This window comes from Pteronotus mesoamericanus, unplaced genomic scaffold (genome assembly GCF_021234165.1).
Source record: "Pteronotus mesoamericanus isolate MK-2021 breed Mesoamerican mustached bat unplaced genomic scaffold, CSHL_Meso_final contig_94, whole genome shotgun sequence".
Lineage (NCBI taxonomy): Eukaryota > Metazoa > Chordata > Mammalia > Chiroptera > Mormoopidae > Pteronotus > Pteronotus mesoamericanus.
The window spans coordinates 30,334,777-30,352,418 of NW_026555285.1; the positions used below are offsets into that span (position 1 = coordinate 30,334,777).

A 17,642-nucleotide genomic window follows, 5' to 3' on the forward strand; every position below is an offset into this window, starting at 1 on the left:
TGAAATACTTGTTCTAGTTCTATGAAGTACACCATTGGTATCTTGATAGGAATTGTGTTGAATCTATAGATTGCTTTGGGTAGTATGGACATTTTAATTATGTTAATTCTTCCTATCCATGAATATAGTATGTGCTTCTACTTATTTGTATCTTCTTCAATTTCTTTCTTCAGTGTCTTATAATTTTCTGACAGGCGTTTTACATTCTTCATTAGGTTTATTCCTAGCTATTTTATTCACTTGTAGCAATTGTGAATGGGATTGTTTTCTTTAGAGTGTTTTAATGTACATTCTGTTTCATCCACAGATGTTACTGTACTCAGTCAGTAAAATTCATGCTATAGATAGATGTATGTTATTTCTATGGAAAGTATAATAAAGTAAAAAACAGCTTATGTGTTAAAAATGATAACCAGTCCAATTAATATATCTAATAGAGAGTTTACTCTCTTGATCAACATTTGATGATTAGGAGAGAACATTGAAGTTTGACTACCTGCCAACAGAAAAATAAGAGGTGTCCTTGTTGGCAGAAGCAAAAAAAAAAAAAAAAAAAAAAAAGAAAGAAAGAAAGAAAAAAAAATCCAAACATATCTAGTATTTCAGTGAAACTAAACATAAAGTCTGTCTAAATCTATTTCTTTAAAGAATGTGGAGGTTTTGAATTATTAACAGAAAAATTTCTGTGTTAAAAATGAGACAGTAGATATTAACCAGTATTTTTAAAACACATGATGAATGCCAGGTACCTTGCTAAGGGCAAGGAGATGCTGTTTGGATTGAAAGGATATGCTTGTGTGTGTGCTGAGCAGCTTCACTGTCTACTCTGCGACCGATCATAGCACAGTGCTCTGCCTTTTGTAAGAATTCAAATGTTTGTTGCGTAAAGTTTGCTTCTAGAAGAAAGCTAGACAAATGAGTAAATGTCAAAACACAGATAAAACATATATTGTTGCTCTTTAATCTGTAAGGAAATGTGTAATATCATTATTATATTTTTAAAAAATTTTGAGTTACTAATAGGAAATGTTTGCCTACTGTAGGATATATATTTGCGGTTGACAGGAAGAAATTAGAGATGTATGTGTGAATGACTAACCAAATAATTTGTAGCTTAGAAAGTTCACTCTCAGTGGATTGATGTGCTTGTTGATGTCATTTTCTCTGGTGCATTTGGAATATCTTTGGAAACAGGAAGTCAAAAGATGTCCCTACATTTTGTACCTCTGCTGAAGAGCTTCCTACTAAAGGGGAAAATAAGGTTTGACATTTGGAACTAGTTTCTGGAAAATAACAGACGAAACATCAAATTCTAATTAAAACCTTCTGTAACCAAGCCGGACATCTTATTGAGTCTCATGGACAATTTTCTGAGTCTCACTTCTGAGTTTTAGTCATGTCACGTTCACCGGTGACAAGGTTTTGGAACACAGCCAACTTTCTAGCTCTGTTGCTGTGCAACTCCACTCCCCTTGGAAGGAGTGTTTGGGGGAGAAGAGGAAAAGGAAGAAGACAGCCCTGGAGAGATGAGCCAAAGGAGCGGGGGTGCAGGCAGCGCTGTGAGAGCACCTGCTAGGGGGGATACCAAATGACTGGGTGTTTTCTGTTCTAGTTTTAAACTTACCAAAAAAAGCTAACTCCTGAGGGCCATCACAGCATAGCACCAAGTTTATGCCATGGCCTGAGAGAAGCTGTGTAGAGTGTGGTGGAACAGCTATATAACGCTACATGGAGTTAGAGGGACGGGCCATGGGGAGGTGGCAGATGAGATGGTCCCTTGACTGCCTTTAGTTCCGTGTGCACACAAGCAACGAGAAGGTTATCATGTTATCTCAGTTTTGACTACAGCCAGTCACCTGAAATCAATGTTGCCTTTAGGAACATGTATAATTGAAGGCTCAATATGCAAAGTAGTTTTATTTGCAAAAGAGAGTAGTACTTCTCTCACATGACACTTGTATATTATTTACATAACACTTTGTGCCTATTCCTTTAGATGTACTTAAATGTCACAGAAATTGAAATTTTATGAAACCTTTTTTCCTCCCTATTAAGATTATTCTAAAAGTTCTTTCTTTAATTGTACATGAAAATAATTATTCATGACTCATAATTTGATGGAATGTTCAGTATTTGCCAAAACTGTATGTGCATTTTCTCCATATTCTAGTCTTAGAACTGATGCCATTTGAACAGCTGACAAATTGAAACAGCATTTTTCTCAAGTGATTCGACTTTTTAGAGGGTAGTTTATGTGTTATATCCAGAGTGTTGGGTTGTCCCTGTGGTTATTTCCATGTTTGTACATGTCCTAGGAGGCTCAGGAGTGGAGAAGGACTCCAGTCTGCCATGTATATGTTGCTTCTAAGTCACGGTTCTGGAACCTTCTGATGAAGAAGAAGTCAACTAAGTATTGGGAGACAACATTTATCTGGCGGTTTCCTTTACCTCTATCCCTTACTTCCTTTGGCTAACTTAATTAAGAGTAGGCTGTGTTATTATCCATCCCAGAAACTATATTAAAGAATGCTCTCGATATTACTAACACTGTAATGACAAAAATAATAAGTGAAGTAAACAGGTAAATTGAATGATCTGGACAAAGCCCGCAGGGACTCAAATGGGTGGAGAAGGAATGTATGACACTCTTTCTCTAACAAGGACAACTAATGTGGAACTTTTCCCAACATTTTGTAAGTTGCCGCAGCTCATTGGTCTTTAATATTTACCTGTATTTTGCTGTATATAATGCACACTTTTTTTGCCCAAATTTTTTAGGGAAGAATAAGAATGCTCATCATACATGGGTATAATGATTACATACCACATGTATAATAATACAATCCCAAGTGTAATGCACACAAAAATGTGGGTACGCATTATACACGGGAACACATTAAACGCAACAATATGTGGTAATATCAATTAAAGGTTCTATTTAAGATCCAAGTTACTATAGGAAAGTGACTGCCAACCTAGTGGTCAAAAGCCACAAATCTGTTTCTTGATTGATGCTGTGCCAGATTACGTTCCTGTTACGTAATGTTTCAGTTACAAGATTTATGCATTGCAGGAATGCTGCTTTTAACAGAATTTTAGAAATGCCTCGTACATTTCATAGGGAACAGCTAGAATTAATTCGAAACCCTCATTTCTTTATAAACCTGCTCACTTCTTTTCTAGCTACTTAGCTAGTCATTAAAGAAAAATGAACCATTTGTGAAGGGAGAAATCCTTCCCACATGGCTTTTTGTGCACAAATAAGACATTGGGAATTAAGGAGTTAACAGTTCCAGTTCCAGGAAATGCTTCAAGTCAAGGAGACAAGGAGACGGTTTTGTTAAATTGTCTAAAGATCGTTGTGTAAAGAAACTATGAAAACAGAAAAACACCTCTTGTTCACCCGACTAAGTCTTCATAAGCCACTGTTTTGTCATTTTGAATCCTGCTAAACGGCATTCTGAAGGTTATTAAATTGAGACTTTTGTCTTTTTTATTTTTAACACACTCAATTGTGTATATAAATCTCTGGAATGTTGAAGGAGTGACATTCCACAAGTGTTAGAATTTTTTTTTTCTGTCGCCCACTGTGAAGAGGAGACCGGTAAATTAAGAATGTTTGATTTTTTTCTCCTTTATCTGCTTTCCTAGTGAAGTTCTGTTAGAATTTTTAAAAAATGTACTTTTTTTGGTGGATGAATTATTGAATAAGAAAGTAAAAATTGAGACAACTATAACAGAATAAATATGATTTTAAAAAAAGAAAGTCACTGTTTCAAGTTATTGTTTTCTGGCAATGATTAATGATTAATTCACCAAGCTAGCATCAATAAAAACACATTATTATAGTATTAAATTTCTCTGTGCCCTGGCATGGAATTAGTAATCAACAACAACAACAAAAAAATAGAATTCACAATAATCTAGATTTAGAACCAAAAAGTGTACTCCAAGTTGTAGTTGTTAAAGCTATGTAGCTATGTTCTTTTTTTGTGTTCTGGAGTCTGGAGACATATATCTCTATAGATTGTCATAGCAACATAAATTTGTTCAATATTAGATTCTGAGGTAACCGTTAGCCTATTTTGGGGAGTTCTGGTACATTTAATTTAATTTTTCATTCCGTTGTTTGCTGTGGTGACAAAGCAATCAGTCATGGACTTGAGTGTGTTACCGATGAGAACTAGTTGGCTGTTAGGATGAGGTCCACTGCACCCTTTCAATATGGCAAAATGGCATATACAGAGTTTTGAAACTACCTTTTAAAAAGGATCAGTTTACACTCAGACATTAAAATGTCTACATAAATACACATATAGCCATATATGCATGTTGTACTTTGAACCCTGAGAAAAGCCTATGAACATTATTGATTACTAGAGCTATATTAGTCATTTTTGTTTCTTATTCATGTAAAAGGGTAAATATGAATAAATAGTACTATCAATCTTCAAATAAATAAAATAAAACAATGATGTATTTGAGAAAAAAATCAGTAAAAATGATTACTAGAAAAAAAGATTCTTAGGGCCAAATGAACTAGAGTATAATAAAGAGATTCTTAAGCAGGCTATAGGCAACAATCAAACATTACCTTTCTTTAATAAATGGGGAAGTAGCTATTTTTAAAGACATGGCTTCGGGTATAGAAGTGTGTCTCTATGGTCTAAGAGGACTGTTTGCCACTGTTTACAGTGCTGTTCTTACTCTGTTTCTTGAGTTGTTTTCTTGGTTGCTTGCTTTCTCCTGGGCTCATGGCTCTGAATAACATTGGGGATGGACCGGAGATGTAGGATTTTTGAGAATGTTAAAAAGAACACTAAGTTGACATTGACATTCTTGTAATTACATATCTTATTTCTTTTTTTACTTTCAGTTTGATTAATAAGCTTAAACCTGGTGTCATTAAGAAGATCAATAGGCTGTCCACACCAATAGCAGGTTTGGTAAGTAAATTATTTTCAATACTAGACCTCTTCACTTTTGAAATATAAACAGACAGGCATAGACAGGTTCTCTTATCTGGAATTATTTTATAAATTAGGTTTGAGGGTTTTTGCTCAAGAAAAGCATGTTTCGTGCTGTCCTTACACCTCCAGTGCCTCTCTCTGTTTCCCTTCTGCTGGTGGTTTTTATTTTATCTATTTTTTGTTTGTTTTGATTTTTGTGCCCTCAAACTTCGTATATCCCATTTCTTGGCTTATTTCTTCCACATATTGCATTTGTTCAGGATCATGGTCCTTTGAAGCTCCTCTTGCATATGTTGTTTGCTAGTTGACCACAGTCTAGGGAGATGGTCCGATGTTTATCAGTTGTTATGTTTCTGGTGCTTCCTGCTTAGGGAGTACCCTCACTCAGTGCGCAGACCTTAGAGTGTATTTGCAAAAACACTTAAGCCCTGATAACTCTTTTACTTTAGGTAATAGTATTCCTACCAACATCCTATGTGATGTTAGACATGTCACTGTCTTTTTGTCTCAGTAACATTATCCATTAAATGACAATGTGTGGATGGTTCTGTAGAGTTTTAGCTTTAAATTTGGTATTTTGCATATGAAAAATGCCCCACATTGTCATTATATAAATATTCTGGTGAGTCAAGATACGGAAGAGCCCCGGCTGGTGTGGCTCAGTTGGTTTGAGCATTGTCCTGTAAACCAAAAGTTCTCTGGTTTGATTCCTGGTCAGGGCAAATGCCTGGGTTGTGAATTTGGTCCTTGAATGGGGCGCATGTAAGAGGCAACTGATCAATTTTTCTCTCCCTCTCTCTCTCTCTCCCTTTCTCTCTCTCTGAACTCAATGAGCCTGTCCTCAGATGAGGATAAATAACAATAATAATAGTAATGTAAATTCAGTGACACAGATGAAGTAATAAATGCATTTTAAAAAAACAGAAAAAAAAAAGACACTTGAAGAGACCGATGATGAGGTGAAGCCATGTCTTTGGAAGTAATTTATAATTATAATGCATATGGTAACTCATTTTCAACATGTTAGCAAATACCTAAAACTCAAGGTTGATGATAGAATTCAGTGAAATTTAATTTCAGAAAACACTGGAGTTTTAGAGCTAATAATTAGAATGTAAGAGAAAAAACCATATTCTCTTTGGAATAGTCAAGCTGTGCTTGTAGTACATTAAGGAACCTTCTGTTTGGCCACCATGTGTATGCAGATGTTAAAAGAATGAAGAATTAAACATAGCAATGCCAAAATGTCGGTATGCAGCTTTCATAAAAATCTCATTGGGGGTAGGGGGTGGTAGAGGGTCGGGGGGCTAAGTATGTGGTGATGGAAGACGTGACTTTGGGTGGTGGGCACGCAACGCAGTACACAGGTGATGTATTGTAGGAGTGTACACTTGAAACCTATATGATTTTATTAGCCAGTGTCACCCCAATAAATTGAAATCTAAAAGAAAATCTCAGCAAAATTTTGGCAGAAATGAATTATTTGCAGAGTATCTGTTATTCGAAAATATCTGTCTAGCAATATATGAATATATCGCAATATATAAATATGTATATTAATTCTAGTGATAGAGTGCATTAGAAGATATTAAGGAATAACTGAGAGAAATTTGGGTTTTGAAGTCTTTCTAGGAAGAATATTCCATTTAATAAACTAATAAGCTTTAAGTGAAAGCAACTAATGAAATAACTTCTGTGAAAACTAAAAGTTTGAGTTGTATGGAAAGTACTCTGTCTTTTCAAATGGCTTCAGTTATTCTTAGATATTTTAATGCTTAGATTTTAAATTATCATTTCTTGGATCAGTTACATGCATTTTAAATGAAATTAGCTTTTGATCTCAAACACGCTGCATATTTGGAATATTTGAATTGTGGTAGTTTGTTGTTTGCCACTAGAGGTTTTATTCAATCTTCGGATTCTATAATGAGATGAAATCACAAATGTAATTCCAAATCCAAAGATCTCTGCAAATATTTCTATTTCAAGAATCAGAAATTCTATCCGGTTTGGATTTTATCTCCAGCTAGAAACCCAAATGAAATGCACTTCTGGCATATTAAATAGGGTGGTTTCCCCAATACAGGGCCGTGAGTATTTTCGATGGCATGCAGGGGCATACGTGCGACCACAGCCCAGCTGATTCGCCCTCGTTACCATGCCTCATTTGATTCCTTCCTCTGACGCTTGTGTATTGGGATGGCTACAGCAAAACTCAAAGCCATAATTTCAAGTGTGAATAAGAGCTCCAGCATCTATCTAGTGGACTGTTATGAGGATGGAAATGGATGATATTGTATATAGAGGGTCTGACACAGAGATATTAAACGTATGTTCTTTTGTAGTACATTTATCCTTTTAACAAAAAATGGAATGTCTACTGGGCCAAAAATGTTTCTAGTTTATAGGGGTATATTGGAGGAACAAAGATAACTGCTTACATTCTGGTAGGGAAACAGGGATTAGGCAAGTTAGTTAACAAATGAGCAAGAAAGCATCAGATAATAAATGTGCTGCAGAGAATTACAGTAGACTGTGACTTTGATGCCCATGAGCAGTTATAAGGGACTGTGAGGATTGACCTCTAAGAATGCCTCAAGAAGGAGTATGTCAGAGGCTTAGATTTTGACTTTTATAGAGGAAAGATGAAGAAGCTGAGCCAGCCTCTTCATATTGTAACTGAGCAAACCTGGAGCCTCAGCCTTGTAGAGCCTTGACACATGACCCAACAATTAGTGTTGAAGGAAACAAGTTTTTATTTACAGGACTCCACCCTTGGTCAGGGGCTGAGAACACTCCTGCTTAGAGCCCTCCTCTCCCACAGACCCAGCGCTTCTCTTGCTCCCTAAAAGGCGATAAGCCAAAACTATGCCCAGAAGTTCCCCATATCCTTATCTGTCTTTAAGCTGGCTATGTAAACAGGCCTCTATCCCCCCTGAAGGTGCTCTTATGGGTTTCAGAGTCACCATCCTCTCGCAGTAGCTCTCTCCTTCAGGATCTGGGGCACGTTGTTCTCAGCCTTCATGTAGTGGTTCAGGGAAACATGTGCCAGGTTACACTGGATCACACTAGACTCCAGGGAGGCACATGTCCCAAGAGAGTGGCTTCTCCGTACATCCTCTTCAGAGAAGCGAAGTCTGTAGCTCCTCTCCCAGTCACAGTTAAGCTCCAAGCATCTCCTACGAATCTGTGCTTGGTTAGGCAGGTCCCTGCACAGCTCCATCAGCTCTCCTGCCACCTTCTCCAGGCTGGCTTCCCAGCAGGCCTCCTCCTTCTTCCTCCAGACCTCATGGCACACTCCTCCTTTCCAAACTGCATGGCATCTCCTTACACACCAGACCTCATGGCAGACCAGACCCCTTTCAGACTCTTTCAGCCCGCCCTTATTTTAAATGCTCAGCCTGGAGCTTCCTATGTGACCTCATATCCGGCTTCTCCTATGCTGTGCTACTTTTGCCAGTTTCCCTGTATGTTTCACCTTCTTTCAGCTGCCATCTTTAGTCAGGGCAAGAGTTCCTGTGATGCATGGACACCCGGGATGGGCATCCACCTCCCCTGGCTATGTCACGAGTCACTATATGCTCTTAAAGTCATGTACACCTTTTACCCTGGATGGCAGCCCTCATCCTATTGCTATTAACTTGCCATTGTTGTGCACAGTATCTTAAACACCTTATCATCCACTTCCTCCTTCCCCCCAACCAAAGGTTTGGGAATTTTCTCCTGTTTTCATGTGATTCCCGCTCTGTACCCTATTGCAATATGAGTACTTTTTGTGCTCACAGCACATAATATAATGACGGATACTTACAGGAGACTACAGATTTTTAAATGAATGAATAAATAAGATTTCTATTGTGAAAAAACGATAGGTTCTAAAAGTAGGTCTTTGATGGGATAATGTTACAGATTGAATTGTGCCCCTTGGACTCCCCCAACCATGATATGATATATTGAAGTTCTAAACTCCCACTGCTTTAGAATGTGACCTTATTTGGGAATAAGCTTGTTGCAGATGATCTAACTAGTTACAACGAGGTCCTTCTGGAATAGGTGGGTGCCTGATCTAACATGACTGGTGCACTTATAAGAAGATGGCCATGTGAAAACAGACACACAGAGCAACTGAGGAGTAATGTATCTGTAGGCCAAGGGACATCAAAGATTGCCACCAAAACACCAGAAACAAGGAAGACTTCCTCTTCAGTTTTCGTAGGGAGCCTGGCTTTGTGGACCCCTTGATTTTGGACTTGCTCCAGAATTGTGAGACAATAAATCTATTGTTTTACGCTACCAACTTTGTGGTACTTTAGCATGGCAGCTCTAGAAAACTAATACAGACAGATGAATGTTTCAGTTACCACATGCTTTTTAAAAACTTTTTATTTTGAAAAAAGGGGAGAGTCATAGAAAGTTGCAAAAAACAAAAACAGGATGGTAGAGGGAGGTTCTCTGCTCTGTGCCTCTCACCCGTTTCCCCCAGATGGTAACATCTCACATAACTGGAACACTATTAAAACCAAGAAATCGATACTGATACATCCAGAGACAGTCATCAAAATTCAACAATTTTACATGCAGTTAATGTCTTTGTAGTGACAAAAAGTGGAAAAGATTTTAAGGTAAGTGAGATGTAGAATGTTTTATTTTAAGGATTTTTTTTTCCAGAGATTTCATCCGTTAATCCCGTGCTCAGCATAAGCATGGCAGCTGCATTCCATACAGTTACTTTTTCCTGTTGGAAACGGTGGCTCCTAGTTGAGGTTCTCAAGAGCAGAGTCTGAATAGACCAGGTTACCGCATGGCCAGCCTGTGCGTGATTCCTGGCGGAGAAGATCGTCTTGGCCAAATGCTCTGTGGTCGGGAGTGTTGGTTCCCTTTGGGTCACTCAATTCATGTGTGTAGATTCAAGTGGGTTCTGTGAATGAGGTTCATGTGGAGTAGATACATCTCATTAAGTTAAATACAGGAAGAATTACACAATTTCTGTGTAATAGTTTGTTAACCTGAGTGACTATAGCACTCCAAGACCTCTCTTCCATTCCTCCTTTCTGTCTTTCCTTCAGCTACAACCTTTCTGTTTTGTATCAGTTTCCATGTATATTTAGCTTGGAAGTCAGGGCAGTGTGAAAGGCATGAGCAATGACAATGCAGAAAGAAATGTCTAGATAATTTAGAAGTATATTGAAAGCTTTGCTTGGAGCATTCATGATTATTTTTTTTTTAATTTGGGAAGGCAGTAATTACGTTCCCAAAGGGATGTGCCATTTCTTACTTGACTGAGTTTTATATTATAAAGAAATTGTTTTCCCTTATCTTTTCTTTACAAAGCCATGTTAGGGGAAAAAAAAAAAATCTAACACAAGAGTTTGAGTCTTCCCCAAAATTAGCTGGTGTTGATTATGGGTCTGTTTAAATCATTAAAACTCAAAACCAAAACTTTATTTGGAAATAAAAGGATTCAACCTCAATACAAAACCCTGAGAAGCAGGCAAGATAATTCTTTTTAATTTAAAAATTAAAAAACTTTTTTTCAATACACTTTACATTTAATATTATTTTGTTCAAGCAAGATATTCCAGTGGTGAAAACTGTTGAACCAAAATAATCTTTTCCATCCGATGTATTAGTGTGCGTGAAATACAATATGTGCAAAAAATATCACATAAGTTATTAACCCTAAGACTTAGTCACTTTGGACCCATAATGATTTTTTTGTATTTAGCTAAAGCAGGGTCTCTCAACCTTGGCCCTAATGACTATTGACATTTTGGACTGGATAATTCTTTGTGGCGGGTGTCTGCCTTGTGCATTATAGAGGGTTTAGCAGCATCCCAGGCCTTACTCACTAGATGCCAACAGCATCATGCCCCCACTTCTGACAGCTAAAAATATCTCCTAATGTTGCCAATGACCCCTATGGGGTAAAATCATCTCTGATTGAGAACCACTGAGCTAGAGAATCAAGAAAGTAAACACTACTCCTTTACATGGGCTACTTTGCCAAATGACTATAGATTTGATTGATCTGCTCACACTTGCCACTTCACCTGCAGTTCCCTTTGAAAAGCAAAGGTATTTCAGAAAATTCGTTTTGAACCATTCACTGGTGTGAATGTGTGTGCCTATCAGGGAGCTTGTTAGAAAAATTCTCAGTATATCCACACTTGCATCAAAAACACGGGCTGAATCTGAACATCTCTGCCCTGAAAGGTCACTCTTCCAGATTACTTTGAAGAGTGGAATGTGGAAGGTTTGGCTGTAGAGGCAGGGCAGGTAGCCTCCTCACTCAGGAATGCTGGAGAACAGAGGAAATGCAGATGCCAGCCAGCCTCAGCAGCTGCCGGAGTCCGCTCCCCTTGCTTCCATAATGGCTACTTCAAGAAAGAAGGCACGCTCATGGGTCTCTTCTAGCTACCATTTCTCACAAGGTTATTATTAAGGTTCTTGTACCTGTGTAAAATTATTTCTGAGTCATCTTCACACTCCTTTACACTTGGGTGTGAGCAAAGTAGTGCAAGCTATTCTGGGTCAAAGTCACTGTGGAAACATCTAGAGTTTCCTTTCCCACAGTAATAGAAAATTCACCTGATGGATCAGCTATATAATTGAAATATTCTTACCCAGGTTTTCATCACATGCTTTTCTAGAAACTGTCTTCAGGAAGTGACTATACTTATCCCATTCTTTTCCCCAGAAGTGGAGGAGTCAAGGTGGTGGAAAGAGGAGAGGTTCACGGAACACTGAGTTTGTGTTGTGTTTCTATAAATAAAACCAAATAAACACAAACAAACAAAGGACAGAGTGTTTTCAGGAAGAAAGCCCGCTTTTTTTCTCTCTCTCTTTAAAATCCAAGTTGAAATAATATAAGAAGTACAAATATAATTACTACTGTCATTGAAGGGTAGCACTTTTCTGGTTAGGAGGCTGTATATTTTGTATGGTTGAAGGGAAAATACACACAGAGTAATAGAATGGGATATAAAGTTGGAGAAGCAGTCAATAAATGCCTTGCTTGCAATGGTGGTGACTGAGGGTTGTTCTGTGCTGGGTCAAACCCAGTGTATGTCTCAGAGGACTTGTCTGTCTCGTTGATAATAAGTGAGATCATATATTTTGTGAATATATGTGGATGTTGATGTATATAGAAAACACCGATAACAAGCAACAGCATGTGAAGATGATATTATAGAGCAAGTTTAAAATAGTCTCTCTGGTAGATAATAAGTGAGATACTTTTGTGAATATATTTGGATGTTGATGTATACAAAACACCGCTAACAAGTGATGGCATGTCAAGATGGCATTGTAGAGCTAGTTTAAAATAACTGTGGTAAGATCAATAGTGGGGTTTTTTTTTCTTCTTTCTGTTCTTCAATTTGATTGCTGATTTTATAGATTTGCTTGAGGAGATCTTCCACCTGGCAAATTTGGGAGAGGCTTTCCCCAAGCAAATTCTTTTTTGATCTCCTCACCCTTGCCTGTTGGATTGCTTAGCCAGTAAGAGCAGCATTCGTACAGCGCTGCTCTGGCTCTCCCTGATCCCAGTCTCTGAGTGGGAGGGGAATGGCCTCGAGGGCCCCCGCGCCTAACGCTGTTCCGCCTCAGCTCTGATTCCCTTTTCATGGCTTAGATCTCCTCACAATTGATCAAAAATGGAAGGTAGATGTTTCTATACATCACCATGCTCTTTAATGTTTGTTCATTTCTCACTCTTCACTGTATTTGCACGATTTCATATGTTGGATCAGACCTTGGTATTTTATTAAAATATAGTTTTCATTTCTTCTACTTACTAATGAAGACAATGACAGTTAAATGATATCAATAGACTTGGTCTCATGAGTACAACTACACTAAAGAAATGTTTTTCTTTCAAAGGAAAGGCGAACCATTGTGACACGTTGTGTAATTATGCCTCAAACGCTAAAATTTAAACTACTCTTATATTACTAGTTTGTCAGTCTCATTTTTTTAATAAAGAAAACAAAAATAACAAAAACATGGAGTACTTTTGTTTTTTAAGGTGTAGAGGAGTACTCTATTATTGCCATTTATTAAGATATTGTTTATACTTGTGTAAGAGATTATAACATAAATGTTAGGCATTTACTAAAAATAAGGCCACTTTACACATTACAAATGACATTTTTTCATGGTTGTATTTTAAAATAATTTTTTTCAAACGTACATATATTTTACTGGAATTTCTGTGGATCGCCATCACTGTCTTGAAGTAGTTTGGGGTTATCCAATAATCAAGCCTGAGGACAATGGAGATTGTGCATTGGCTGTCTTCAAAGGAACAAATATTAGATGTTAACTATCCAAATGCACAACACCTCCATGTGAATGACATATAAATAAGTCAATAATGGTTAAGTTATTTATAACATACTTTTAGAAGATTTCTTCAAGAGTCTCCTTGTCTCTCCACTTCTCTCCAACTACCAATTAAGGGCAAGTATCACCAAGAGTGTAAACTTAAGCACTTAATGTCAACTTTGAAGTTGTTTCCAATAGCCTCATAATCATGCGGCACTGCAAATCAGGAAACTCCTGTTTTGTTTCTGGCCATGATCTCTTAGTCATGGCATGAACGAAAGTTTAGGAGCACTTCCCGGGAGTTCCAAAACTTGCTTGTTTTCCAATCTAAGATGAACATTTATATGCCAACTTTCAGCCTTGAGAGCAATCTCCTTTTAAAAAACATTAATGAATTAGAATTCTTACAGCAACACTATAATTAATTTGTAGAATTTTTAAAAATGATTCAGTGTAGGATTGTATCATACATGACAGTTTTATTCAGATACAGAAACATTTGGAACATCTCTCTTTAGGCACCTTTTGTTATATAAGAATTGGAAAGGGAAAAGCAAATGAAGTAATAAGAAATAGAAACCAGTGTGAGGCTGGTATGAGGGCCTTGGTTATTTGATGGGTTTTAGGCTCATGATTATCCCTCCCTTCCTAAAAGTGTTTACTGAACATCTACTATGTGCTAGATACTGTTCTAGAAATTTGGGACATACCCACAAATAAGGCAGAGAAAGTTCCTTTCCAATGGACCATAGTCAATAGGCTAATAATAACCTGTCAGGTGACAGTAATTACAGTGAACAATATATAATAACTTCTCAGTTACCAGTAATTACACTAAAAAAAATAAAGTCAATGGGAAGAGATTGATGGAGTGCACGTATGAAAAGGTGCTCAGGGACATCTTATTTCTGGAGCTGACCTTTTATCAGGGGCGTGAATGAAGTGAGGGAGTGGGAATACATGGGGACGGGGGAGAGTTGTCAGGTGAGAAGGAAAAGAGAAGGGATCAAGGCAGGACCAAGCTGAACCAGGAGGGAGGACTGTGAGTCCGGAGCTGAGTGAGGTGGGGAAGTAGGCCCCAGGGTTTTACAAGGCTTCATGGACTTGAAGCCCTTGTACATGTACTCATGTACATGAGTAGATTGCATTTACTTCTAAGTGTGATTAGAAGCCATTGGGGGCTTTTAAAAGCAATTAAATTTGTTGTTAGTGATCATTGGTTACCTGTGGTAAAGGATATACATATCTGTGAATATACTAAAAACCACTGATCATATACACTAAAATGGGTGAATTGTGTGGTATGTGAATTATATCTAAAAAAGAAATCACCGGTTGGTGTGTGAAGACTAAACTAAAGGAAATCAAGAAGAGAAGCAGGAAAGCCAGTTAAAGAACAGTTTCAGGAGCTGTGATGATTAATTTCATGTGTCATGCTGACTGGGCCATGGGGTGTCCAGATATTTTGTCAAACATCATCTACCAGTTCAAATGTTAATCTCCATTTGAATAAAGATTTTTCTCCTCAATGCAGGTGGGCCTTAACTAACTAGTTGAAGGCCAGGCCAGGCCAAAAAGGCCGGCCCTCCTATGAGAAAGAGGAAACTACTGGAAGAGCTGGAACACTAATCTTTTTGTCCCTTCAGACCTGAATGGAAACATCAGCTCTTCTTGCGTTTTGAGCCTATGGGCTTTTGAACTGAAACTTACACCATCCCATTGACTCTCTGGGTTCTCAGGCCTCTGGCCGTGGACGGGAGCTACGGCAGCAGCCCTCCTGGGGGTCCAGCTTGTAGATGGGCAGACTGCGGGGCTTCTCAGGCTCCGTAATCACAGAGGCTTGGGAACAGTGGTTTACATTTACAGGGAGGGAATTTTGGGACTTTCTTGACATAGAAAGGATGAAAAGTGAGTCAGCCTCATAAAGTAGGGAGTCCCTGGGGCTGGGAAGGCTTAAGCCAGATCTGATGATCCAGATGCGTCAACCTGTAAAAGTGAGTCTCTGAAGGCGGGTGGGAGCAGCTGTGCCGAAGGAAGATGAATTCTCAGCTCTGGGTTACCACGCAGTTTTTCTTCATCAAACCTGCTTTTTTGCTTCATAAAATATGCCTTTTAGTGTCATTATGACATGTTTCTTTAAGCAATTATTTATTTATTTTACTTTGGAAAATAAAATATGAATAATTTGAGAACAGAGTTTTTTCCCCTTTAATTCCCATTTTGTCTCTGCTCCCCACCCCCCATCACCCACCTCTGGAGTCACCAATCTGTTCTCAGTCAGAACTTCTTAAACATCAGTTTCAGCATTTTTTAAAAGGAGCAGGTACGTTTTAGTATTCACTTTTGGTCTAAAGTTTAATTTGAATAATATGCTAGACTGTACTTTGTTTCATGCTGCAGTTTGACAAAGGCACTTACTGTGTCTGTGTAGTTAATTGTCACCCCGGTTGATTAAGGGGTAACTAGCACTTTACCAGCGCACTCAGCCCTCGTGCCTCTGACCTTCTGCTGCCCTGTCTTGCCAACTCTCAGTTCTGTCTCTCTCGGCCTGGGTTTTACTCCTGTTCTGCCAAGCACTGCTGGAGAAAAATCAAATCACCAGCTTCTGGCATAATTATCATGTACAATATAATCTCCTGGGCCCTCAGTGTCGCTCAGGAATTCCTTTCAAGCATTCTTAGTTGGTCCCTATTCTGTTTTCACAGGTGACAAAAGCTTACTGCTCTCCTTGTCTTTAGTTCCTCTGCTACTAGCCAGCAAATGACTGAGCCTTTTTCTTTGTAGACAAATAAGGACCCAAGGGAAACTCTAAAAAATAAACAACCCCCCAGAAAAATACTACCTGCTTATTTTTCTCACAAATAACTATTGAAGTAGGATCTCTGAGTGTTTACCTACATAACACAGCCATAAAATATAGGTGTTAATTCACACCTTACATTTATTAGCTAAGCCATAAAACAGAGGATGAACTCTCCAAAATAATAAAAAAAAGTGTCTAATCTGCTTTCTTACTTGAACCTACATAATTAAAATGCAAATTTGAGTATATTGTAATTACTATGCTGCTTGGGAGTTAAGATAATTTTGAATGATCACAACTAGTGCATCAGAAGTCAAGTACGTTTGATGGTGGCCTAATGGTGAGCTCCGAAATTCCTGGGTGACTTGTGTTCGCACTAACGAGGAATACTGCTCCAAGTCATATTGGGAAATACTTTCTTACGCTGTTTGTTGCCAGAAAACTTATGTCTACATAGATTCAAATCACCTAGAGGATCTCTTAGAATTTGGGTTCTGATTCCGCAGGTCTGGGGGGGAAGCTGGGGAGTCTGCATTTTCAAAAATTTGACCTTTTCCCCATTTTCATTCTTCTGCTTATTTCCTGTTCAAAAAAGAGCTTATTGCACAACCTCATGTATTTTCAAAACTCAAAATAACATTATTTGCATCCTAAGAATCTATAGTTGTTATAGCAGGACCTGCCTTTTTAGCTCATGTCAGCTCTTACCCTAAAAATAAAAATACTTTCCCCATCAATTGTTTCTCATATATGCACCAATGTCAAGACATCATAGGCTGTGCACAATAATTTAACACAGATGTAACAGTTTTCCTTCCTGCATTCCCCATGCCCTGCTCCCAGTTGATCAGTCACGATGTGGTTTGCATGGATTTTTGTTCATTGTTTAAACCATTTACACAAAAGGGAATAAAAGTGTATTCTTTAAAATTCTACACATAAACACAATGCTGAGAAAGCCACTGCCATCTCTGACAGAGAAGCAGGGAACTCTGTTTCACAAATCACAGCACAATTAAAGGTAAAATAAAAATCTGAAAAAAAATCCCTTTCACTGTACACTTGCAAATAAAGCAAGAGAGATAAGCAACAGTTTCTTTTTCTGCTGGCCAGAAAATGTGTTTCTATTTGTTTGGGCTTTGAAGTTCAGTGTACTGCACATCTGTGTGTGTACATGTGTGGTTATACGTGTATAATCTATGCAATGTAGCAGCCCCCAGTCTTTTCAACTAGTTTGTCTAATTGTTAAATTACTTAACCAGTTAGAGTACTAATATAATATATTGAACAACTCTACATAATTACTTCTTTGTAATACTAGGAATGTTTACACATTTATTGGGCTTGTAAAAGACACAAAACTCTGTTAAAAAATTTCTGAAGCTGACTTGAAGCAGGAAAAATGTCTTCTGATTTGGCCAAAAATATGGTGTATTTTTTATATCATTTGAAATTTTAAGGACAAGCCTATAGGGTGCATTTTTTGGTCAACTGTTCCAAACTTCCCACGAAGTTTTTGTTAAGTATCTCCACTTGACCAGCAG

At 37.9% G+C, this 17,642-nt stretch overlaps 1 protein-coding gene across 3 annotated transcripts in view; it reads left to right on the forward strand.

The window, feature by feature from the left end:
- The window catches only part of LMO7 (LIM domain 7), a 205,716-nt gene that overhangs the window by 77,293 nt on the left and 110,781 nt on the right, over positions 1–17,642 (forward strand). For all 3 annotated transcript variants that reach the window (XM_054586443.1, XM_054586444.1, XM_054586445.1), the window contains exon 3: positions 4,877–4,946. In XM_054586443.1, coding sequence (XP_054442418.1) covers positions 4,877–4,946 — 70 coding nt within the window. The remainder of the gene's footprint in view (positions 1–4,876; positions 4,947–17,642) is intronic.